The following is a 26,901-nucleotide window of genomic DNA, read 5'->3' on the forward strand; positions in this document are numbered from 1 at the left end:
CTGAATCTCACACTACACTCTTCCTCCTTCAGTTTCCACCATCTCATACTTCTTGCAGTCCTCACTCTCCTCCTCTTCTTCTTCACCTCCAAAACCATCCTACAGGCCACCATCTGACACTGTCTAGCTACACTGTCCCCCTGCCAACACCTTAGTCTCCAGTCTCCTTCAGGTTGCATCTCCTACAGAACATAGTCCACCTGTGTGCACCTTCCTCCACTCGTATACGTCACCCTATGATCCTCCTTCTTCTTAAAATACGTGTTCACCACTGCCATTTCCATCCTTTTAGCAAAAACTACCACCATCTGCACTTCCACATTCCTCTCCTTAAAACCATACCTACCCATCACCTCCTTATCACCTCTGTTCCCTTCACCTACATGCCCATTAAAGTCTGCCCCAATCACCAATCGTTCATTTCTAGGTACACCATCTACCACTTCATCTAATTCACTCCAGAATCTTTCCTTCTCCATCTCACAACCCACTTGTGGAGCATTAGTGCTTATGCTCCACTTGTGGAGCATAAGCACTAATGACATTTATCATCATCCCTTCAACTTCCAGCTTCAGAAACTCTCTTCACCTTTACTACACTCTTCCCTCAGAATCACCCCTACACCATTTCTTCATTACTCCATCCACACCATGATAGTACAATTTAAACACCTGTTTCTGGCCTTACTTCCTTTCCACTCGGTCTCCTGAACACACAACATATCTACCTTTCTCCTCTCCATCATATCAGCTCCCTCTCTCCCTTTACCAGTCATAGTACCAACATTTAAAGTGCCCACCCAAACCTTCACTCTCCAACACTTTTCCTCTCCCTACCTTCTCTGAAGACGTCTGGTCGTTGGTAACCCGGGCCTCGACCCATCCGGTATGAAATTCTCTTTCGTGATCCGCATATTTGATTTGATATGTTTTATGCTGGATGCCCTTCCTAACGCAACCCTCCCCATTTATCCAGGCTTGGGACCGACATTCAGAGTGCACTGCCTCCCTAATGAATTGTATTATCTACTAAACTTTCATTCCTATAATTTGATTTTGAAGTGTTCCCAAAAATTATCTTTAGTTTCTAGCTATAGACTAACTTCCAGACAAGGCCTGATTTCTGTTCCTTTTTAGCTACACTAATTCAAGTACAAAAATTCCCCCAACACAGCCTTGTCACACTCCTACCATTAAGGCAGACACCACAGAACTTCAAGGTTGAAAACCAGTTTATGCACAGTCCAGCAGGCTTGGAAACCACCATCTACTGCCTCTCCCCATCACTGCAGGCACAATTTGTCATCTGAGATCTACATGTCAACTAATAAATTCTTCTAAAACACAGCAAATAACCAGACTACCTCTTTATACTATCCACACACACTTTTACAAATGTCTATAAAAAACACACTCTCTATTTTACTATACTCTTAAATCTTAAAAAAAAAAAAAAGATTTAACATTTATTTATAGTCAAAATTAGTCGACCTGCAAAAGAAAGAAACCACCCAATAATTTATTATTACTTTTAACACCTCTAAAAAGCCTCTATATATCATACACACATTGCCAAAAATGGATTCTAAAAATGAGATCTCTTATTTACCACTCTATCTATATTAAGGGTGTAACGGCACACAAAATCCAGTTTGGTTTAATTTCGAATGAATTAATAGATTTAATACAATACACTTTCAATTAGTTAGATTAAATTGGGTAATCAATTAAATTGGCACAAAGTAAAGTCAAGAGAGGTTTGGCTTTATTGGTCCATTTATTTTCTTGATTAGACAGTGAAAAGATGAAATGAAATAAATTAAATATGTTTTTTTAGACTTCCTTAATGTAATACAAATGTGCAAGTGTGTTTTACATTTCATTTTCTGAATATATGATCTACTTAACTGTTCTACTTATTTCAGCATACTGTAACAAATGTTTGCAACCACTTCCGGGTTATCGGCTGACGCTATAAATTCTTTAGCATTTTCATGCATGTGCAAACAACACGGCATTCACTCTATGTGCAAGTCGAACACTAAACAAAATCGTGGTCCGCCACTTAATATGTTCCTGAATGAAACTCAGATTGTGACTATGTTCCGCACGTGAAAACGGATTGCAAAAGGCCTGTACCAAAAAATCTACTATCATAACCCTAATTTTTATATACATACACCTTTACTTTAACTCTCATTTGATAGATTTTTCCCTTCATTTTCAGTGCAATTCCTTTTCGAATCTTTGACCACTATAGTATAATCAGTGTGCAAACCTTTTTCAATGCATTACAGTTTATGTGATTCTCATCCTGATGCTCCAAATTTGTAGCTCTACATAAAAAAAAAAGCATAACATGAAATTCTGAGCAATACGTTTCACTTGTCCATGACTGCATATAAACACAGTAAACAGGTATCTTTATTGACTGTTCAGCATCTACACCTAATATAGAACAATATACATATTTTATGTGATCAATGAAGTATTCTGAAACATGTACATCATCCTGAAATCTTGTAATTGTTGTAACTGTGTTTAACAGCTTCTGTGACAAAACAAAAATGATAAAAAAAAAGGGGGTTTTGGGGTGTCATTGTGCATTAACTGATTTGGCAATAAACCTTACTCCGATTATTGGCATTAGGACCTTATTGACAGAAAGAAGAGGGAAAAAAATACAACCTCATTGTACCAGCAAAATAATTTTAATAGTTTTTCTTTTACAGATTTATATACAAAATGTACATGCTAGTCTTTTCATAACCTTAAAAACAACTCTATAATGAAGTCAGTGCATTGAAGTAGGACGAGTCTGATTTGTGGGAAAAAGCAGAAAGTTACCCCAGGTCTGAAGACTGGGAGCCTTTCGGCCTCGTGTCCTGACAGCGTCTGCTCAGTAAATTCTGCTGAAAGTCATCAGCGATGAAGCAGCAGCAGACCTGCAAAAGTCTCTCGGAGACACAGATGCACAGCAGAACACAAATACATGATAAACAGCATTCACACTCACACACGCAATGCAGCGGCTTTACCTGGGTGCTCCGGTGTGTCTGAACGGCCATGGGCGGGGCTTACCGCTACTGTAGGCGGGGCTTATCGCTACTCTGGGCGGAGCGGCACACGACGCAGAGCCACCACGAGTCTCCCAATGCGCATGCGCGTGTCGCTGTGAGACAAGGAGAGCCAAGAGATGAACCCTTGTTCGGATACAATGCGTACAAAGTCAAACATTTCATTCCAAAACCCTTGACAAGTTTTTTTGTTTGTTTGTTTTTCTTACAATACAGCACAATTTAAATAAACAATCGAGTTACAATATCAGCGCTCACTTCTTCAAACTTAAAACACGTTCAGCTGCCCGGTTTTCCAAGATGGCGGCCGTAAAATGGCGTCGAATCAAATCTCGTTGCGAAAGTAGACGCTCTCGAAGTCGCGGTGCTGAAAGTCCATCGTGTCCTCGGTGTACGAATACGCGTGTTTGTGTCTGATCAAAGTGGACGCGTTATGTCTCGATGGAGGCGCCACGATGTCCAGGTCGCTGTAGACGAGCTCCATCAGGTACTGCGTGGTGTTCAACGGCGCCTTCGCTCCCAATGGGAACGCGTTCGCTCGCCCCTGGTTCACGTTTGCCGGGCTGCGGGAGCGACGTTCGGGCTTCCACTGCAAACTTCCGAGGTGTTTACGTACGGCAGCTTTCGAAACGGCCGCGTACCCCGACCTCCGTCTCCGCCACCAGCGGGGCCTGCTGTCGCGCTGCTTTCTCCCGTCTGTCGCCATGACGTCCCGGCACATAACACTTACTTATTCAAAAAAATATATATAAATAATAAAAACAATTAAATAAATGTCTTTTATAAATGAAGTAGATACATATATATATCTTGGGGGAAAAAAAGAAGGCGAAAAAAATAATCGGATATCGCACTAAAAACAGTGCTGTTCTTCCTCTCTGTGTCCTCGCGACGTTTCTGTTTCGTCCAAATCGCTGATTCACGTTTAACTTCGAACGAAAACGGAAGTGACGTTGAAAATTGAAATTGCCAATCCGACGTCAACTTCATCTCCTTCAGTGGACTTGTTGTCAGTATTTGACCCGTGTATACCGCCACCTACTGTCTGGTCGTGTCCTGGTGGTCAAAGTAAACATACAACAAATACAAAACTCTTTATTATTTATTTATTATTAATTAATATATATATACATAACAGTTAATTTATAGTTTTTTTTATGTTTTAGGAAAATATAAGATGTAAATCAACTTTAAATAAATAAAAAACTGATCATTATTAGTTTTCACACACACACACTATATATATATATATATATTTATATATATATATATATATATATACATATATATACACATGGGTTAAAGAACATAAAAATATTAAATCATTAAAAGTAATAAAAAACAAACAATAAAAAAATGTAAAAGAGCTGAAGAGAAAAGCAAAACATATTAAAAAAAATTTCAGAAAAAAATATTATACGAATAATATACATTTGAAATTAAAGAATTTAATTTGAAAGATGTAAAAAAAAAAAAAAAAACTTTTTTGGAAATTGTATCCCGAATATATTATATAAAATGATTTAAAGTTTGAAAAGTGTTTATTAAGATTTGTAGAAAGTGGATGACAAATAGTGTAAATATTTTTGAACATTGGAAGACTGAAAATATTTCAGAGATGTCTTACTTTAAGCAATTTTGCATTTTTTTTAAATGTATTTTTTATAACGTTTTGGCTGTTAAACATAACTCTTATTTTTATTATTTTTACATTTAATTTGATTTAACAAACTAGTTAAATTGTCGAATAAGTTATGATAAATGTAACTTAATTTGCATTATTATTATTATTATTATTATTATTATTATTATTATTAATTTACCCACAATCCTGTGGTAGCGGAAGCTCTGTGAGTCTTATAGGGGGCGCTGTGGAGTGAGCCTGAAAAAAGGCGGGAGGGCGCGTCCGCCATTTTGTTCCAAGTTCCCTTCGTGTCGGACACTAGGCCACTTCGCGGCGGCAGGAAACAACTTTTTTCAGGCATGGATCACGCGTTTTATGTGGTGCAGTCGCCACCGGAAGATCCTACGATAAGCCCAGATTTCACTTATAAGAGTAAGTAGACGGAATCCACGCGTTTTTGGGGACATTTGATGGTTTTTGGGTTTTGTTCGATTCCATTATGTTATTGACGGCGGCCATGTTGCCTAGCTAGGGAGTAGTCTCCGGAGCAGCCTCGCGCACTCGCTTCATGGCGGCTGCGTAACGGCGCAGTGCTGATACAGTCGCGCGCGCGCGCACACACACACACACACACACACACACGCGCACACTTCATGCCTTTTATTTCACATTTATAAACATCCTGTGCGCATATAAAGATTAAAAACAAGCCCCTTATACTCGGCTATAACCTTTTTAAGTCACCAGTTTCACTATAAACCCCTGGACTGGTCGCTGTGTACTGACTAACACAGACTGTGTGTGTGTGTGTGTATGTGTGTGTGTATGTGTATATATATATATATATACACACTTTATAATAAACCTTTGTTACTATCTACACCTGCATATATACACTTATATTTTTAATAAATTATATATATAATTATGTAAGTATTATTTATATAGATTTAAAAAAAAAAAAAGTTTATTAAAAATGTCACTATTTTTTGTGCATTCTATAGTTTATACTCTATTTTTTAAAATCCGTATTATATATATTTTTATTTATTTATTTTGTTGTTATTGACACGTGTGTCTCTAAAACCAGCCCAAAGTTTAACACATAGAATAATGCCAATATTGTGATTAACACTTTATTTATATTACAAATGTAGTTTGTGGTTTTGTAACAAATCCAGTTGAATATTGTTCACATGGTTCTTTTTGTTTTAATACTCAAAACGTTTTTAAAGATCTCTTTATTGTGCTGAAACGTAAACAATTGTAGTATTTCGGGTATTTTCTGTTTGTTTTTGTTTTTTTTTAAGCAAAGTCTGTAATAACAGTGTAACAATAACACTTTAATACATTAATACGTTTCTCTAAATTACATTTAATGACAATTTAATAACATGGAGATGTGCACTGTGTTGCCAGATATTAGTTTTTATACGCTTGTATCATTAATGTAAAAAAAAACAAAAACAACAACAACAACAACACAAGCAATGGTATCAGTTATTATTACAGGGGTGGGGGTGAAGTATTACAGAAATAATCAATTTTTTCCCATCAGGATTTATGAATTGTTTACGATAAAAAATCAGATCAGTGTAGATCACAAATGTTAACATAGAAAAGGAAGCGAAGACCGCAGGACGTTGTAGTTCCTCACAGATGTGCAACGTGATCTGACAGCAGGAAAAGTTGAACTAGGTTCAGAGTGGTATGATGCGAAAAAAAAAAAGAGAGGAGGAAATAAGAAACATTATCATGGCTACCTTACTGCAAAAGACACGTCTTGCTTTAGTTTCATTATTAAAAGCAGAAACTTGTGCTACCAACACATTTTAAAGTTAACATGTCCTATTTTTATTTCCAAAAGTTCTTATTTGTCTTTTTTGGTTTCCCAACGCAAGTGTCCGAAGCCGAGCTGGTGAAGTTTGTGAGGTTACGTGCTGCCAACGACACTCTGTTCACCGGGAAAAGGAATACGTCGGTCATCGCCTGGAGGTGATAATGGATGACCTTATAACCCTTTATCACTCTCACATATTAATGCAAACAAATCACTATCACAGTTGTGTAATAACAGAGGTCTTGCTGCATTATAAGCTCTGTGTGCGCTTGTTTGTGTTACAGGGCCATCTTGAAAGAGATGGGGATCCACAGAAAGATGTCGACCAGTCAGGCAAGAAAGAAGTGGGAAAATCTCAAAAAGAAATACAAGGTACATTTTTCTTTTTACAATCCCAGTCTAATCCAGATTTACTCTCCTGTGATGTATCCTGCTGCTCCTCCCTCACTTCATATCATATACTCGATTTGGTTTTACCAAATAAAACGATGCCGCGTGTTGATTACTGCAACATTATAAAGTTGTTTTTATGAGTTGATCGGTTCAAAGACGGCTGAAGGAAAACGTAACGAGCGTTCGAAATGAATGCACTAGTAATAAGCAGCTTATTGAGCTGAACGGAGGAGTTTTTGCACGGCATTCCGAAGGTGTGAGAAGAATCGGAAAGGGAAACGGCGAAATGGGAAATACGACAAAAAGTGCACAAGCAGCTTCGTTATTAGTGATGATGCGGTGCGAATAATTCTCTCGTATTCTCATAAATGGAATCGTACTGCACTGCTTTACTCTTTGTGTATGATTTCGAGCCGGGATCAGATCCGGGTGGAAATGTGGATTAGTATCAATTTATTCATTCATTCATTCATTCATTCATTCATTTTCTCCCGCTTATCCGTAATTCGGGTCGCGGGGGCAGCAGTCTAAGTAGGCCCCCGCCTTCGACTGCTGCCCAATCCTCACAGCACCGTCCCTTACGGTCCCTCCTGCAGGTGGTGAGCCCACGGGAAGGCGGCCCAACGTCACGGACCTTGATATTTCCCTCGTAAGGGACCCCTGGAGCATAGAGGGTTAAGGGCCTTGCTCAAGGGCCCAAGAATGGCAGCTTGGCGATACCGGGGCTCGAACCCCCGACCTTCCGATCGGCAACCCAGCGCCTTAACCGCTGGAGCCACCACTCTCCCCCAGTAGTATCAATTTAGATATATATAAAACATGTTATTTATTTATTAAACAATTATTAACCCGTCTCTCACATTGCTTTTTGGGTTTGTCTATAATAGCACAGTAATCCCTCGTTTATTTTATGTATACGGTACTGTACTGTATTAACATTTTTCTTCATTTTATAATTAATCATCATATTTTTAATGATACGTTATTAAATAACTTAATAATAAAACTCCATAGAAACGATTCCCTATCCGTGCTCTCCGCGAGAGACTGGGAAAATCAGCCAAACTAATTAGTTATGTGGCAAATGTAGTATGTAGGCAAACAGCAATTAAATTATGTACAATTCAACAAAGTAGGCTGTACTAGCTTCATATATTTACTAGGTTTTAACCAGAAATGGGAAATCCGAATCCATTTACAGATTCAACTCCTTCTGCATCACTCAGTGAACCGATCCGAGTCTCACGATTCCCTTGAGTCACTTGATTTAGCAGGAATTCTCCCTGATTTTGCAATGGAATTCCACTAGAGGGCACTCACCAAATCCTCGGACTCATGAATCCCACTAAAGTGCCCTGGAGCCATCAAAAAAAATATAAAGGGCCAGAAACTTGTTGAAATAATAAGGAACTTGATATATTTAAGGAGGAATGACGAGACCCCCAATTTACACTTTTCTTAATTCAAATTTCTTTGCTTTCTAAGAATAAATGTAAAATTATTGGTACTTTGCATTCATATTGTGTATGTGCCTTGCTTAATATTTCGTAATCTGCATGCGTTAGTGCCATTGCATATGTATATCCTGTTTAATATGTTCAATAAAAAAACATTCCTGGATCTGGCCGATTCGATACACGATCCGGCTGATCTCGTCTGACGGATCCGCTGAATCTCACGGTTCAGGTGGATCAGCCAGGGCACCTATAGGACCCGTGAAACTGAGTCTTTTGTGTTTCTGACCAACTCAGTCAGCTACTTGTTAACTTTCTAACAATTACTTAGAACAACTAAATGGTGTAATTTACAATTTATATATGTTGTTAATAGCAAGATAACCAAAGACTCAAGTAATCCAAATAAATGAAAACAAGGATTCATAATTCCTGAGCCATATAAAGGATCGGTTTATTTAACCTGAATTAATTCGGATTTCCACATCTCTACTTATAACCAGCATATAACTGTACTGGTTTCATGTATTTACCAGATGCATCAACAGTCTGTTCTTCCACGCTTGATTTTTTTCCCCATGATGTTTCGATACACACTGAAGTGTCGTGAAATATATTAAAGAGAAATTTTATAAATATTTTTAAAAATAATTGTCTTTCCTCTGAAAGGAAATGAAGAACCCCCCGCCAGGCATCACGGTGAACCCAACCAACTGGCAGTGGTTCTCCCTAATGGAGGACGCCATGGAGGGCAGGCTGAACGACAGCGAGGCCATGGTGTCCACCATGTCTCTGGGTGAGGACAGCGACTACCGTCCCGACAAACCCCGGCGACGAGGCCGCGATTCGTTCCGCAGCGACATCGAGCTCCTAGTGGACGGAGAAGACACGGGGCTCTCAGGCGACATGGGACGAGACCTGGGAAGCGACCGGGACGATACGGACCACGAGAGGGCGCTGTTCGATAGCGACCGCTCGGCTCTCGAGAGCGAGAGGATGGTGCTGGAGCGAGAGAAGATGGTCCTGGACAGAGAGAGAGCCGGCTTGGAGAGGGAGCTCGCCGCTCTGGACCGGGACAAAGCGTCTCTGGAGAGGGAGAAAGCCGCAGTGGAGAGGGACAGAGCCTCCGTGGAGCACGAGCGTGCTCAGCTGGAGAAGAAGAGGGCCGAGATGGACAGAGAGAGAGCTCGGCTGGAGAGAGACAGAGCAGCATTGGAGAGACAGAGAGCAGGCATCGGAGGAGACACGATCGACAATCAGGAAGGACCCGAAAAAATGGAGGAAGGAGAAATAGAGCTGGCATCTGTACAGAGGAGACAGAAATTCCTCGATTTATTTGAGAAGTTGATCGAGAACTTCTGAAAGCTTCTTGTGAATCTGAGTGGGTTTTTTTTGTTTTGTTTTATCGCGGATGATACTGTATGATTTACCATGCTTAATTATTTTCTTTTCGTTTGGTGGTATCCTACTGATGTGAATGGCAGACGTGTCCGAGACGTGTTCAGGATCTGAGCTTTAGAGTTCTCCTCAGTTAGGCTGTCAAAAAAAAAAAAAACCTTAAGCCACCTCTGTTTTGGAGAGGTCATTCAAACAACTTTTATTCAATTGTGGTATTTGCATACAAAGCACACATGAACCATGTTAAGCATCTCTCGACCCTAACACAGTACAACAGTGTTCACTTGAAGACCCTCTTTGCCCCTCCACATGGACAAAAAAAAAAAAAATGTTTTTGATTAATTCGATACCAAATATTGTATTTCATGTTGCGGGGGAGGGGGACTCTGGATTATTATTTTTTTTTTTACAGACTTTACAACAAAAAATGTTTATGTTGATGCTTCTTTTATTGCATTGAGTAATAAATTTTACCTTTCAAAAATTCAGCGAGCACCAGCTGTGACTGATTTTATTTTGTTGTCTTTTTTTACACTAAACAGATTGCAAAAAAAAAAAAAAAAAAAAGAATTCTATGAATATTGTATATTAATGTCATTTATTAGAATTATTCTTATTATTTTACAAAACACTTCATTTGTCTGGTTATCATTCAGTCAAAAAAATATATAATAATAATAATAAAAATTAAAAGGGTGATGTTTAGATTTGCATCCGTAATTTCCAATTTTTATTAATTACATTTTTTATTCTTTTTTTAGATTTCTGGCATTTGATCGTTCTTAAATATTCACTCACACATCATCGTCTCGTATTTTTAACATTTCAACGTGTCGGATGATGTGTGTATATTGCACATGTAGGGGGAAGAAATTAACTGAAAGGAACCAGTTAACTGTGTGTGTGTGTGTGTGTGTGTGTGTGTGTGTGTGTCTTGTATAAGACAGCCATTCATACAAGTGTTTACTCCAGCCCAAAGTAAAAAAAAAAAAAAGAAGAAACAGTTGGAAACTCAGAGGTTGTGGTGTATATCTGTAGGTGTGTGTATATGTGTGTGTGTGTGTGTGTTTAAAAAAGGGCGCCAATAGGAATACGTGGCAAACACACATAAGCCTGTGGAGTTCTGCTGAGGACGACAGGGTTGCCATCCAAGCGAATATCCTCCAGCGCCATCCGCAAGAAGTTCAAGTCGGTTCGTTTGCAGAACGTATCTTCGTGTATCATCTGGATGTTGTTGTTCTGGGGAAAACAAGGAAGCATGCAGAGATTCATATGAATGACCTTGTTTGTATAATACATTTTCTATAAAAAATATGAACAGATTATAAACGATGCAGTTATTTGTATCGTGATTTTTTTCTGTCAGCATTTTCCTATAAGCCTTTATTAAATGTAACCTGGTAGCTCAGTGGATGTTGGATTTCTGATCCGAACATCTTGTGTTTAAACCCCATGCATCATGATGCCACTGTTGGGGCCCTTGAGCAAGGCCCTTAACCCATAACTGCTCAGTTGCATATATACGATATTAGAAATGCTGTAAATGTAACTATAAAAGGATAAAAACACTAAAAACCATAAATGTGTAATAAAAATAAAACAGCTAAGGATGTGCTTTTTGAGAATAATAACATCGTGACTTCCACACGGCTGCTTATTATTTTTAACAACATATTGTTAAGCAACCCATAAAGTGCTAAACAACTCTATGATAATTATTCAATCCTATAAATGCTTTAGTTTTCAGATCCCTGTAACACACCTCCACACACTCATCGGTATCCCACGAGGCCACATTCAATCATAGCCCATCCTTAAACTCATATTGCTCTGATATTTATATTTTATGCAATCAAATTTGGAAGTGTCAAACCGTCTTAATTTTTTTACACAGGCCACGTCCACACTATTCTTTTAAATCGTTTCCGAAAAAAGTTGCTCATCCACGCTGGAACTGCTGAAAACGCGCCTGTACTGTACAAAACGTAACACACTTCGACGTCATCATTTTCCACACTGTGAGGCGAAAATTGCATTTTTAAATGAATCCAATTCGGAAAGCGTTTTTCAAAAAGCCACATTTTCGTTACAGTGTGAACAAAAGGCCAAAATAGAAAGAAAAATATCTGTTTTCAAACGAAAATTTATTATTGTGGACATGGCCGCAGTCTTTGATTTGAAGTGTTTTTAAAGCCAAATGTTTCTCAAACATTTTAAAGACCTTTTTAATTTAAATAAAACACACAACATCAATATTTATGGCATTTGGTAGACACCCTTATCCAGACAACTGAGGGGTTGAGGATTAAAACAGAGTTGCACTCTTTGTCATTTGTTAATGAAATGAATTAATAAAATATAAAAGAGGAAGGGTTTTTTATTTACTAAGGATGATTTATTCCTAGTAACAGTACTATAACACAGTATTAAAAAGTTACTGTCTATAGATTCCGGGATATAGACTACGAGATATAATAAAAGATGAAAAATGTCATTAAATGTTTAAAATATTTTAAATCAAGTGAGAAAGTGGTTTTCTATGTCTGGTATTCTGTCTATTTATTGGGGGGAAAATGTTGTGAGAAGGATAAATATCACACTGGCTTAAAAAAAAAAAAAAAAAAGGAGACAAAACCACCACTGTCACATAGAGTGTACACAAGGGGGCAGCAGTGAGGTGGGAGTGCAAGTACCTGTAGGTGCAGAGAGCGCAGACTCTCAGGCAGAGGAATGGGGATGTGATCAAGCCTGTTGTCGGTCAGGTACAGGTAAAGTAATCCTGTCATGTCCTACAATGCAAGAACAGACAGATCATTCCACATGTACATAATTACAAACAAATATCCTTGTATATCTTGTGCTAACACAAACATCATGGATATCTTATACCTAAGAAGATTCATTGGTCATGTTTGGTTACAGAAATATCATATACAGTATATAAGGAAAGAAAGATCCCAGACATGCTGTTATAGCAAAATAGTTATTGTATTGTAAAGTACTTATTGTATACAAAGCGAACCATTACAAGTATCTATTAGTTACAACTTACAAAACACCCACAACGACTAAAGATTTGTTTCTTTCCTCTCACCTTAAAGGCTTCATGTCGGATGCCAGTTCTGCCCAGGTTGTTGTGACTGGCATCAACAAGGGTCATGGTCTTTGGCAGTGCTGGAAGTTGAGCCACATTGTTTTCTCGTATTACCAGTTCCTCTAAAGCAGGCAGGCCGAAGAGGGCGCTGTCTTCAATCTTGGAGATGGCGTTGCTCGTCAGATCGATGCGCTTCAGTTTGTCTTATGTTACAGAGACGGAGAACAGCAAACAGGACGTTTGCAGAGAAGTCAAGAGTCAACGTAGAAAATTGTATAAATCAAAGAATTGTTGATTATAAAATAAATCCAGCTTCTTGATATTTACATTAGCCACGGGTTGCTGACAAAGTGGACACAAACATGAAAAACTAAACAAGTAAAAAATATGTTTATGTTGACTAAATACTGTAACCGTTATGCAATCCACTTGAGCATGTCCACTAAAGAAACTCTTCAAAATGTCATTAATACACAATATAACAATATTGACTCCTATAGTCATTTTGCCCAGCCGTACTCATTAGCATTTAAACCTACTCATGTTAGCGAAGTCTGATTTGTTGATCTTAGTGATCCTGTTGTAGCGGGCGTAGAAGTGAGTGGTATCTTTGGGAAGAGGAGGCACGTTCACCAACTTCACATCATCACAGTACACAGATCCTCCCAAGCAGGTACACAGTATACAGGTGGGCATACCTTGCCACCAAACCAGTACATGGTGTTCACAAAAAAAAAAAAACACACACACACACACAAAGACACATAAATATGAGTTGAAAATGCCATTGAAGAAACAAATATCCTGCAGTAGTTAAGTCAAGGGATTCCTCTGTTCAATGCAATTGCAATATAAATTAATAGTAAGCATGTTTGTATTGGGAGGTGGGGAAATCTGAGTGGACCACTTTTCAAAAGAGTCCTACACTAAGAATCAATATAAAAAGTGACAATGCTAGTTGGATCAATGCTAATTTGAGCCACATTCTAATATGAATGATGCAATCTGCTCTCTATATTTTAAACAACTGCATAACATTCTGAGATCATAAACAGTTTTAAAAACATGTTCCAATTAATAAATGTATACAACATAAAGTTTAAAACATAGGACATTGTTATAATGGAAGTGTGCCAACCATACCAACCTTAGTGTGCATATCTCTTAAGTGGAATATTCTTTTCATTCTTTTAAAGTCTATCTGGTTTTTGTAATTTACAGTATGTAAGTTGGTTGATCTTAACGCACAACAAACAGGTAGGACACTAACCTTGTACATCAATTTCAAAGACCTCAGTATCAGGCTCAGGGCTAGCATCTAGCCCTGAACCTGTTGTACTGTCAGTCCCCTCCTGGGGTGGGGTCTGAGTGATGACAAACAGCTCCTCCTCTTGTTACACACAAGGTTAGGATGTTAGGAGAAGGATTAGCACAGGGTTTGACAAAGAGATAATGTGAGCAATGATGATCTTGAGTTGGACACAAATAACACACATTTAACCCATCACAGCCAGTTAAATGAAGCACGAAGGTTTGTGAGAAGAGGAGAATGTTGTGTATAAGTGCTATGTAGTAAATGTGTGAGTAATACTTGATGAAAGTTATTTGAATGACCCAAAATATGCCTGTTGGCTGCCTATGACTCTGGAGCGCTCAGACTGTTGTGCTACCAAATTGCAAATATTTCTTCAGAGCAAGTGAAATACTAACCTTCCGTTACAATTGGAATTATTGTTGTTACCCCTCCATCAGGATGCTCAGATTCCTCAGGAGGCCATGGAGTATTAGGCAATGTATAATTCCCTGATTCCTCAGAATCCCCTTCTTTGAATTCTTCGGGGCCAGTGGTAACTGTAATGGTGAACTCCTCCACTTGGTAAAGACAATGTGATTCGGTAAGATATCATTTAGAGTCCCATAACACTGTAGCACTAGAGGCCTAACAGTATGATAGCAATTTTCACAGTAAAAGTCTAATAAGAATTTAATTATCTAAATTAAATCTGTTCATGTGGCCAGCAAGTTGACTAGTCAACCCATAGTGAAACTCAAACGCATTCTACAATATGGACTACACAGGATGTAGGTCTACAGAATGCAGTTTTCACTATGGTCTATATTACTGACCTTTGTCAGTAGTCAATATTATTTCTTCCTGTGAATCCCCAGAGGGTCCAGAGCCAGAGTCTCCAGAGCCAAAGTCCCCAGAGTCTCCAGAGCCAAAGTCCCCAGAGTCTACAGAAACAATGTCCCCAGAGTCTCCAGAAACAATGTCCCCAGAGGGTCCAGAGCCAAAGTCCCCAGAGTCTCCAGAAACAATATCCCCAGAAGGTCCATTGCCAAAGTCCCCTGAGACCCCAGAAACAAAGTCCCCAGAGGCTCCAGAAACAAAGTCTCCAGAGACTCCAGACACAAAGGACCCAGGTACTCCAGAATAAAAGTCTCCAGAGACACCAGGGATGAATTCTCCAGAGACTTCAGTAACAAAATTCCCAGATACTCCGGAAACAAATTCCCCAGACACTCCGGAAACAAAGTCCCCAGATATTTCGGAAACAAAGTCCCCAGACTCTCCGGAAACAAAGTCTCCAGACACTCCGGAAACAAAGTCTCCAGAGACTCCAGAAACTATGTCTCCAGAGACTCCAGAAACAAAGTCTCCAGAGGCCCCAGAAACAAAGTCTCCAGAGACTCCAGAAACAAAGTCTCCAGAGGCCCCAGAAACAAAGTCTCCAGAGACACTAGAAACAAAGTCTCCAGAGGCCCCAGAAACAAAGTCTCCAGAGACACTAGAAACAAAGTCTCCGGAGGCCCCAGAAACATAGTCTCCAGAGACACTAGAAAAGTCACCAGATACTCCAGAAGAAAGGTCACCAGATACTCCTGAAACAAATTCTCCAGATACTCCTGAAACAAGGTCTCCAGAGACTCCTGAACCAAGGTCTACCGAGCCATCAGAACTAATATGTCCAGAGTTTATTTCAGCAAATCCTCCAGAACTCAAGCCCCCAAAACCTCCAGAACCCAGAGTGTCCCTAGAATGGTATTCCCCAGTACCAGGAATCTTTTCAAAAATCCCTGAAGCTCCAGAAGCTCCAGAACTCCCAGAACCCAAAGAGTCTCCAGAGATATGAAGGGTTTCAGTGGGCGTCAGACGCAGCTCTTTCTCTTGTTAGAGACAAGATTAGGTGTTAAGAAACTGATTAGAACTGCATGATGACAATTATTCATTTTAGACAGTTAGAGATGATGGTTTAGGTGATGCATTGTAAGAAAGCGGGTTACAGACTTATAAAAAAAAAACATTTAACCAATCAAACTGCTAGTTAAATGGATATTAAGAAATTTTATGTCGTTAAATGTTGGTAAGACATTATTTGATGTGTTTGTCTGTCTGATTGGTTCAGTGTAATACAGACCTCCTTGAGTGTTTGGCCCCATCAAAACACCCGGTACACCAGAGCCGGATGGGATGAATGAAGGTGTTATTGGTAATTCATATTTAATTTCCTGTTCCTTTTCTGGTTCTTCTTCCTCTTCCTCTAGTGAGGCTTCAGGTGCAGGTTCAATGTCCTCATCTGGGAACACAGGGCTAACCTCTATCTACAGAAAATTAGGAAAAGGAAAGGTAAGTTGAATTTTTTTTTTGTTGAATTTTTGTTGAAGATGAAAAAAAAAAAGATTTATCTCAGCCTGCAATCCGATACCACAATATGTGAAATACAAGTGAAAACAGAATTTTAAAAATATCTGTAAATTTATCAAAAAGAAAAAAAAAACAGAATATCGAAATATCACATGCACATATGTATTCAAACCCTTAGCTGCACCAAATTTGGCAGCAATTATAGCCTTTTTGGGTATGATGCAACAAGCCTTGCACACCTGGACTGAGTGGATTTTCTGCCATTCTTTTTTGCAAATCCTCTCAGTCTGGCTCAGGTTGGATGGGGACCATCAGGGGACAGACATTTTCAAGTGTCTTCAGAGAAGTTCATTAGGGTTCAAGTCAGAGCTCTGGCTGGGCCACTTTAGGACGTTCATAGAGTCATCCCTAAACCACTCCGGCACTAAACCATATCCCTGCACTTTTGTTTCATTTAGCTTTCCCTCAAATCTGACCAGTTGCCAATGCCCTACAACATAAAAAATACTTTCACACTTCATGCCACCAACATGCTTCAATGTTGGGATGGTTTTGGGCAGGTGATGAGTGGTGCCTGGTTTCTTCCAGATATAACATTTATAATTGAGGCCAAACAGTTCAATCTTGGTTTCTGTCTAGTCACTATGCCATAAAGCCCAGATCAGTGGAGAACTGTATTGATCATTGCTCTTCTGGATCTTTGTCCCATCTTTCCACAGGATTTATGGAACTCTGGATATCTATGGGACCATTTTCTTGAGAATCTTCAGTGCAGCAGAAATTGTTTGTAGCTTTCCCCAGATCTGTGCCTTGCAACAATCCTGTCTCTGAGCTCTGCAGGCAGCTCCTTTAACCTTATGGCTTGGTTTTTGTTCTGATATGCATTATCAGCTATGATGCCTTCTATAGGGAGGTGTGTGCGTTCCAAATCATGTCTAATCAATTTATTTTCCACAGGTGGACTCCAGCTCATCTCAGCAATGATCACTGAATTATGTCACTCCATAGTTTTATTAATTAATTTATTTATTATATATATATATATATATATATATATATATATATATATATATATATATATATATATATATATATATATATATATATATATATATATATACATACATACAGTGAGGAAAATAAGTATTTGAACAACCTGCTATTTTGCAAGTTCTTCCACTTAGAAATCATGGAGGGGTCTGAAATTGTCATCGTAGGTGCATGTCCACTGTGAGAGGCATAATCTAAAAAAAATCCAGAAATCACAATGTATGATTTTTTTAACTATTTATTTGTATGATACAGCTGCAAATAAGTATTTAAACACCTGAGAAAGTTAATGTTAATATTTGGTACAGTAGCCTTTGTTTGCAATTACAGAGGTCAAACGTTTCCTGTAGTTTTTCACCAGGTTTGCACACACTGCAGGAGGGATTTTGGCCCACTCCTCCACACATATCTTCTCTAGATCAGTCAGGTTTCTGGCCTGTCACTGAGAAACACGGAGTTTGAGCTCCCTCCAAAGATTCTCTATTGGGTTTAGGTCTAGAGACTGGCTAGGCCACACCAGAACCTTGATATGCTTCTTACAGAGGCACTCCTTGGTTATCCTGGCTGTGTGCTTTGGGTCATTGTCGTGTTGGAAGACCCAGCCTCGACCCATCTTCAATGCTCTAACTGAGGGAAGGAGGTTGTTCCCCAAAATCTCGCAATACATGGCCCCGGTCATCCTCTCCTTAATACAGTGCAGTCGCCCTGTCCCATGTGCAGAAAAACACCCCCAAAGCATGATGCTACCACCCCCATGCTTCACAGTAGGGATGGTGTTCTTGGGATGGTACTCATCATTCTTCTTCCTCCAAACACGTTTAGTGGAATTATGACCCAAAAGTTCTATTTTGGTCTTATCTGACCACATGACTTTCTCCCATGACTCCTCTGGATCATCCAAATGGTCATTGGCAAATTTAAGACGTGCCTGGACATGTGCTGGTTGAAGCAGGGGAACCTTCCGTGCCATGCATGATTTCAAACCATGACGTTTTAGTGTATTACCAACAGTAACCTTGGAAACGGTGGTCCCAGCTCTTTTCAGGTCATTGACCAGCTCCTCCCGTGTAGTTCTGGGCTGATTTCTCACCTTTCTTAGGATCATTGAGACCCCACGAGGTGAGATCTTGCATGGAGCCCCAGTCCGAGGGAGATTGACAGTCATGTTTAGCTTCTTCCATTTTCTAATGATTGCTCCAACAGTGGACCTTTTTTTACCAAGCTGCTTGGCAATTTCCCCGTAGCCCTTTCCAGCCTTGTGGAGGTGTACAATTTTGTCTCTAGTGTCTTTGGACAGCTCTTTGGTCTTGGCCATGTTAGTAGTTGGATTCTTACTGATTGTATTGGGTGGACAGGTGTCTTTATGCAGCTAACAACCTCAAACAGGTGCATCTAATTTAGGATAATAAATGTAGTGGAGGTGGAGATTTTAAAGGCAGACTAACAGGTCTTTGAGGGTCAGAATTCTAGCTGATAGACAGGTGTTCAAATACTTATTTGCAGCTGTATCATACAAATAAATAGTTAAAAAATCATATATTGTGATTTCTGGATTTTTTTTTTAGATTATTAACTTGCAAAATAGCAGGGTGTTCAAATACTTATTTTCCTCACTATATATATATATATATATATATATATATATATATATATATATATATATATATATATATATATATATATATATATATAATTTACACATCTCTCTAATAATTTGATCCTTGGTATTTCTTCCTGATCGTTTGGAATGCTTCGACCCATCTTAAACACTCTGCTCAGCTGAGGCAGGTTTATTATCACCACCTAGGGATAACTGTAAATTATACGCCGGTGGACACTTTTACAATGTCACATCTAATCTTTGGAATAGCAAATGTTTCTCATTCCAGGTGTCTGCTTTGTGCAAACATTTTTATTTCTAAGAAGGATTTTTGAGTTTTTTTTTTTTTTAATGTTTTGGTTATTTAGTCATTCTTAAATGTCTTATATTATTATTATTTTTTTAAATAATTTTTATATTGAGCATTTTAATATTTTGAATTTGTTTTTTATATTACATTATTATTATTATTATTATTATTATTATTATTATTATTATTATTATTAATATTATTGATACTTACACCGCACGTACGTAGACTTATATATAGGATTTATTCGATTAATAGACTTAATATAGTATTAATACTATTAATTTAAACTATTTTTGTTTTGTTAACTAGTCCAGAAATAAAACACATTTATTATATTAATGAATGAATATTCATTCATTCAGTCATTAATTAACTTCTGTACTTACTTAAAAAAAATTTTTTATATACATACTTATATGTGTAGCCCTTCCTGATAGGCTTCTTTAGACATCACTAAGACATAAAAAATTGCTTATATGTCTGCTGGTCTCTACAGGTTAGGATTAAGACAACTCGACAATGCCACTAATGGTCACCAAACCTGCACAAGGAGGGTCGGGATCTTAACCATCAGAGCATTCACCCTTTAAAAGCGTCACTTTGTTTCACATGCAGTGATTTTTATAAGATTAGGATGTGAGGTATAATGGCTGGACAGGTCAAAAGAAAAGCAGTGGATTGTCCTGCAAGTAAATGGTTTAAAATTAGTGTAAAAGTCATTAAACATTAGTGTAAAAGTCAAAAGAAATTTAATAGAAATGAGATCCAACTCAGGTTTTTTTCTGCATTTACACCACAAACCAGAATGTGGCGCCCCTAAACCACGCTCTGCAATATATGCCCCCTTACTCTCTCTCACTCGCTCTCTTACACACACACACACACACACACACACACACACACACACACACACACACACACACACAAATCCTCTCTCATTCTATCATCAGCATGCGAATGGTCCTTGTGGAACCAAGACATACATGGAGGCTGAAAATCCTAATCCCTGTACATTCATTTTGCACAAAGTACCAAAAAGCAAAGCTTTCTCATTGAGAAAAAAGTCACAAAAATACTACTCTCCTCAGGCTGTGTGATTAAGACAAGTTATGAGAATTATTATAACCACATACAGTCCACATACAACCACTGCTCAGGGTTAAGCAAGTGTTTAATAAGTATAAGTGAACTTTCAGTGTAATGACACCCAAATGCTTTTGAGGAGCAACAAGGCCTGACTCTGTGCAAGTAAAAAATCTACCCCACCTCCTGACCATCAACCCCAGAGCAATTCCCCCCCCCTCACACACACACACATTCCGCCAACCTACTCTAAATTGAAGCACACACACACATCTGCGTGGGGACGAGAAGCAAAAAAAAAATGCAGGCTAAAATAAGCCAAAGAACCAACACATTGCAGCCAGCACATGCACAGACACGAACTCATTATATATGCTGTAATGTAATATAAATCCTCATATGCAGCTGGGAAAGTCTGTTCCAATCACTGAGATAATGTGGGTTTATACAACTCAAGAGTGTTATGAGCAAAAAGACAAAGACCAGTGGTCAGAATGAGTCACACAATTGTCATTGTGTTTAACTCTGAGAAAGCATGTTTTTATTCCTTTGTTGTTTTCTTTTATTATCACCACAAGCTAGCAATAAAACTAGCCTGCTAGTCTACTAGTTAAAGTAGACTAGATTCGTGTTAAAGAATCTGGGTTTGGAATATCTAAGGCATGTTTGTGACTTTATTTCATTGCCTGATTTACTGAAGCATTCGAATGTGGAAACGGTTTTGAACTAGGAAGTGGAATTGTTAAGTTAAGAAGCTACACAACCATAGTGGAAAAACACAGTTAAAAGTGCGATCATACAAAATAAAGGCACATGTCGAATACCGGTCGTCCAATCAGATTAGTGGACCGGAGCTAGCTATTTTATTTATATAAACCATATACGGTAATGTGCTTTACCACAGTTCGACTTTTTAGACTAAAAAACGTATAGGGAATGGTTGTTATGGAGTTTTATGTTGAAATAATAACATTTATTGATATAAATATAATTATTAATTATAAAATGAAGTAAAATGTTAATACACTACAGTACCGTTTACAAAAAAATGAATTTTTGGGGTGCGTCCATTAAATTGCGGGAGGTTTTGGAACGTAACCATCACGAAAAACAGGGGATTACTGTATATAAAAGCAGGATAACTGGGCAAGCATGAGGATTCCAGCAAGTTTGACAAGGGCCAAATTGTGATGGCTAGACGACTGAGTCAGAGCATCTCCAAAACTGCAGCTCTAGTTAATGCTATTAATGCTCGACGGATCAGGACTGTTTTAGCAGCAAAAGGGGGACCAACACAACATTAGGCAGGTGGTCATAATATCATGTCAGATCGGTAGCCATAAAATGTTTTATAGATTTTTAAGTACGTTTGACATAGACACACAATACGATTGGTATTAAGCAGTTTATATCAATTTGTAAGTAGAAGACGTGGCAAAGTGTACACGCACTTCTGTGAATTTCTGGCTGCATATCTCACTCTGAAGCAGAAATGTTCCATTTACTGCTAAACCATGTTACACACAAAACAGGCCAAAACATGCAAAGAGCTACTAATAAGATAAAGTCAAATAACACAAGAGCACATGAATACATGAAATGCTATGCTAATTTCCTTCCTTCCTTCCTTCTCTCTCTCTCTCTCTCTCCCTCTCTCTCTCTCTCTCTCTCTCTCTCTCTCTCTCTCTCTCTCTCTCTCTCTCTCTCTCTCTCTCTCTCTCTCTCTCTCTCTCCCTCTCTCTCTTTCTCTTTATCTTTCTCTTAATCTTTCTACTGCATTTTCATCAGAGCAGGAAACTGAAACAGATATTTCATGTTGTGACCGGTCAATATTTCTCAAAGTGGATTTTTAACCCATACTGTAAAATCCTGCAATCTACTGTACGTTTCTACTATATCCGTAGCTCAAGAAACACGCTATTGTTTTGTCTATTAGAAAATCATCATTGTTGCATTGATTTTAAAAGCAAAGATTGAAATGAACTGAGGTGAAAATCAGAAAGTGGCATCTAAAATAACAATTCATTTTTGTTTTTACCTGATTTTTGCCACAGACTAGACTAGACGATTCACTGCATTAAAAACATTGATAATAATAACAAATAATAATAATAATAATAATAATAATAATAATAATAATAATAATAATAATAATAATAACTGAGCTAATAATAATTAAATTAATCAGCTAAACCTTAAGACTGACTTAGGCTGCAATAGGTACAGAAAACACCATTGTATTCCAGGTCCAAGAATGAGAAACCTTTGTACAAGCTATATATAGTCAATAAAGATAGAAGTTTAAAAGAATATCAGCTCATGTGTGATTTATGAGAATTTTGAACAAAAAATGTTGATCCTGTTGCTATGGTTTCATACGAATTTCAAGTTCATACATCTATTATCCTCATCCTTAATCAACCAACCAAACAACCAACCAACCAACCAACCAACCAACCTAACCATCTAATCTGTACATACAATCTGTTTGAGTCTGAGACCATTATGATATTTCAAATGATGACCTAATAAATTCTTCCTAGCATTAACCAAATTTTGTTTATCACACTTGGATCTGAATTATTTAAACAGTTTGCATGCATTCAAACCAAAGACATGCAAGAAAGACCAAACAGATGGATATATCAAGTTTTCCATTACAGTGTGCCAAAATAACATTGTGAGCCAACAGAAAAAAAAGGGTAGACTATAAATATTTTAGATTCCCCATGTTTCAGAGAAAGCTCTTCAGTTATGACATAGCTTTTATAATGGAGTAATGGAAAACAAAGGAATTATCTGTAAATATCTGTGTACAGATTATTAAAAAAAATACTATACTCACATTATAAGTTAAGTGATGATAATAACCTGTATTACACAACCACAAATGTAGAAAAACTGCACAATACATGTTCATACGTTCATTCAAACTGTGAACTAATTTAATCAACTAATATAGTATGAAAAGAACCACTCTTTTTTTTTATATATACAAATATTGGTCATTCATATATGGTCATTTTAATCAGATCAACAAAATTAAGAATTAAAAAATTAAGATTTCTGACAAAAAAGTAGCCACCCAGTACAAACCTATTTCCCTCAATGTATGAAGAAAAGCTGTTATAAGGAAAATAATGAAGTGGATTGTTTTCCTATAACAGCACACCCTAGACTGTTTGTCCTCTTATACCACAGCAATGACTCACCATTCCATTTATCCATTTATTGTTACATTTATTGTTGTAGAACGACCGTGAAACCTAATCACTTATGTTATAGCAGCTATAAACTCTTGTTCCTTCACCAGACACAATGTTGTTTTCCTTGAACAACAGTAACTCGGCTTGTCTTCACCACATTTACCATTTTATACTTCCTCAATGCAAGTACAAGTATTGGTGTAATTTTACTAAAGAAACAACAAATACATTAACATAAAATTTGCTGCACTTCTGTTATAGAAAATGACCAATCCAAATTGGAAATTCAGCAGCACTATGGTGAAAATGCAAGAAATTATTTGTCCATCATAACTGTCCTATTGCCCTTCCCCCATACCTTCTGGCAGAGCTTTAAAAGTACCAAATTATACAAATTTGTATAGTACTGCTTGTGCTGTTACTTATTTACATTTGTGGCATTGATAGTAGATCAGTAGTAGATTCGATAGTAAATGCCTTTATTGGTAGTAATTTACAATTATCTTATTCATTCACTGAGCAGTTGGGGTTTAAGGGCCTTGCCCAAGGGTCCAAGAGCAGCTGTTTGACAGAACGGGGAAACATTTTAATGATGTATTTTGTACAGCTAGTATTTCAGTCAGTTAGGTAAAGTAAGTTAAGATTTTGATCTCAAAATGATTTTGAAGACTAATGTTGGCCCTGTGTGGATTTTGTATTCATTCAATGTCGGGTACATTTTCTCAGACCCCAACCTCAACCGTAAAAAAGCATAAAAGCATACTGGAAAGTTTTAGGAAAATTGTGTAACTTATTATTACAATGATTATTATCTCTTAATATGTGATTTTCAAGATTTGTCTTGAATTGAACCCATACTAAAACACAGCAAACAACTTGTACTCAAGCAAATTCTTCTTTTTGAGAATTACATTTTATATTAGATAAAAGTAATGAAGTACAACCCATTAAAGTATCATTACTTCTGAGAGACCCCACCTCTCTAAGATACATTTATACTCAAAATTAACCTCATTAGTTGCTAAATGTTTCTCCAACTGTTTAATTTGAATAAAACTTACTTTTTCCAGACTTTTGTTGCCCAATAGCAACTTTTTTTAGACAAGTTGCAGCTATCAAATTCAAAATGGGCTTTTTTTCCCTTCAAATGGTACATTTCCTCACTTTAAAAATTTATATTTTTTGGTTTTATTGTGAATAAAATATGGATTTATTATATTTTGCAAATCATTGCATTCTGTTTTTATTTGCATATTACACAGAGTCCCAACTCTTTTGCAATTGGGGTTGTAAAAATGTAATAAAATGTTTAATATTGAATATAATAAGCAATAATTATTTAAAATCTTCAATATAGGATCTAAGACCTTTTCACAACCCATAGCACATGCACTTTCCCACCTTAGGTTCATCCGTCGTCAGATCATCATAATATTCGACATTGACATCGACATCGACATCGTCATAGTCCGGCTCCACTTGTCGGGTGTATCTTGGGGGTGAAGCCAGAACCAAATTCAGGACCAGGAGTCCTAAAACTAACCTGCATGGCATCATCATTATCATCCACCTGTCAGAACAAAATATCTGAATGAATAAGAGCATACAAACTGCTGCTTCAAATTCTTTTATTTATTTAAGTGAGTCAGTGGTAAAAATGGAAAAACTTGCTTAAATTGCAGGAGGATGAATAGAAACCCATCCTCATCTGGGTTACACTAAATGTCCATTCATTATAATTCCATTATTGTTATACATTAAAGTTATTGTACTGTTCATTATTGGATGCTTGAATGCAAAACTGTGCATTGCAATTGCAGCCCTGTGCCATTAAAGCAAACTGTGTATATTAATTACAGTCCAATTCCATCTTCATGGTTCTAGAGTTTAACTTTGACCTCATGAACCTGCCCAGCATTTGGTGACCTAAATCTTACAGCAAATCCGGCAATACCAGTAAAAGACACCAAGACTAGGGCTGCTTTATTACTTTCAAGCCCTGGACACATGCCTACATACCTCTCCTATTAGTTTCACTGTAATTATTGAGTCATTTATATTGGAATGAGGTACTTTAACATGAATAATAGCTGGAATTCAAATTTGAAATTTAAAATCGTGGATTTTTGTTCTAACCAAATATTAGCCATAGTTTGTTATAATTTTTCATTTTCCATTAGCTGTGTTTATTGTGTATACAGTGCATTTTAGAAATAGAACACAACTGTGAGTGGGTGAAGTGGGATTGTTATCATATTTATAATCTGTATTATTTTGCTTCGATCCACTTATCCCACAGGAAAACTTATTTATTAATGAATATTGTTAAATAATTCAATAGTTACTTTGTTCATTGTGGAACATCTGCAAAATATTTTTATTATTACTTATATTATAGCAGCTAGAAATAGTCATTTCCTCACCATTTTCTTTTAAGTAAATAAGGCCAAAAACAAAGTTGGTCCTGTTACTTAGAAAATGCAAAGCAAAAACCCTTCTGTTAGTGTCTGAACATTACTAAGTACTGACACTGGAGACTCCTTGCATGATAAAACAAACAACAAAATGACCATATTGGCAATTCAACATATTTAAATCAGAGTCTAAGTAACTATTGAAGTTTTTACAATACGAACAATAACATTTTATATTCTTCACACTTCCTGACTATTTCTCAGCATCGCCATATTGACCAAACTGAATGGTAATATTTTACAAATTCGGCAGAATTACATTTATCACATTTATACAACTGAGCAGTTGAGGGTTAAGGGCCTTGCTCAAGGGCCCAGCAGTGGCAGCTTGGTGGTGCAAGAATTTATAACCATTGATCAATCACTTTCCTATCTAGAAAAGTATATACAATACAATATAATTTTCAATACCTGATTTAATTATTGCAGCTGTGCAAGGCTTTTTGTGGTGTAGGCATAAGCACATAAGCACAATTTTTTGTGCCAATCGGGTATTTTTTTCTTGTATTTTTTTACTCATGATATTGTTGTGGTTAGAAATCAATAAGTGAAAATATGACGTTTGTCATTTAAAATCCACTGAATCCAAAATTCGATTTTTTGCATCCAAAATTGTGCTTGCATTACTGCATGAAAAGCACAGAAATCA

At 37.4% G+C, this 26,901-nt stretch overlaps 3 protein-coding genes across 3 annotated transcripts; 1 reads left to right on the top strand and 2 right to left on the bottom strand.

Moving 5' to 3' along the window:
• Positions 1-2,692: 2,692 nt before the first annotated feature.
• On the bottom strand, positions 2,693-3,997 carry LOC310718918 (uncharacterized protein). Its single transcript, XM_083528064.1, has 2 exons — positions 3,336-3,997; positions 2,693-3,172 (listed from the first exon to the last, which is right to left on the bottom strand). Exon 1 carries the CDS (start codon positions 3,796-3,798, stop codon positions 3,403-3,405), a length of 396 nt encoding a protein of 131 aa, XP_083384190.1. The 5' UTR covers positions 3,799-3,997; the 3' UTR covers positions 2,693-3,172; positions 3,336-3,402.
• Positions 3,998-4,962: 965 nt separating this feature from the next.
• On the top strand, positions 4,963-10,274 carry LOC310718908 (uncharacterized protein). Its single transcript, XM_083528042.1, has 4 exons — positions 4,963-5,133; positions 6,603-6,696; positions 6,826-6,913; positions 9,058-10,274. The coding sequence occupies exons 1-4, from the start codon at positions 5,061-5,063 to the stop codon at positions 9,748-9,750; spliced, it is 948 nt and encodes a 315-aa protein (XP_083384168.1). The 5' UTR covers positions 4,963-5,060; the 3' UTR covers positions 9,751-10,274.
• Positions 9,960-25,222, bottom strand: epyc (epiphycan). Its single transcript, XM_083527990.1, has 9 exons — positions 25,180-25,222; positions 16,300-16,483; positions 15,008-16,048; positions 14,591-14,752; positions 14,151-14,270; positions 13,420-13,578; positions 12,881-13,083; positions 12,480-12,575; positions 9,960-11,025 (listed from the first exon to the last, which is right to left on the bottom strand). Exons 2-9 carry the CDS (start codon positions 16,319-16,321, stop codon positions 10,855-10,857), a joined length of 1,974 nt encoding a protein of 657 aa, XP_083384116.1. The 5' UTR covers positions 16,322-16,483; positions 25,180-25,222; the 3' UTR covers positions 9,960-10,854.
• Positions 25,223-26,901: the final 1,679 nt, after the last annotated feature.

Source organism: Silurus aristotelis (assembly GCF_946808225.1).
Source record: "Silurus aristotelis genome assembly, chromosome: 24".
Taxonomy (NCBI): Eukaryota; Metazoa; Chordata; class Actinopteri; order Siluriformes; family Siluridae; genus Silurus; species Silurus aristotelis.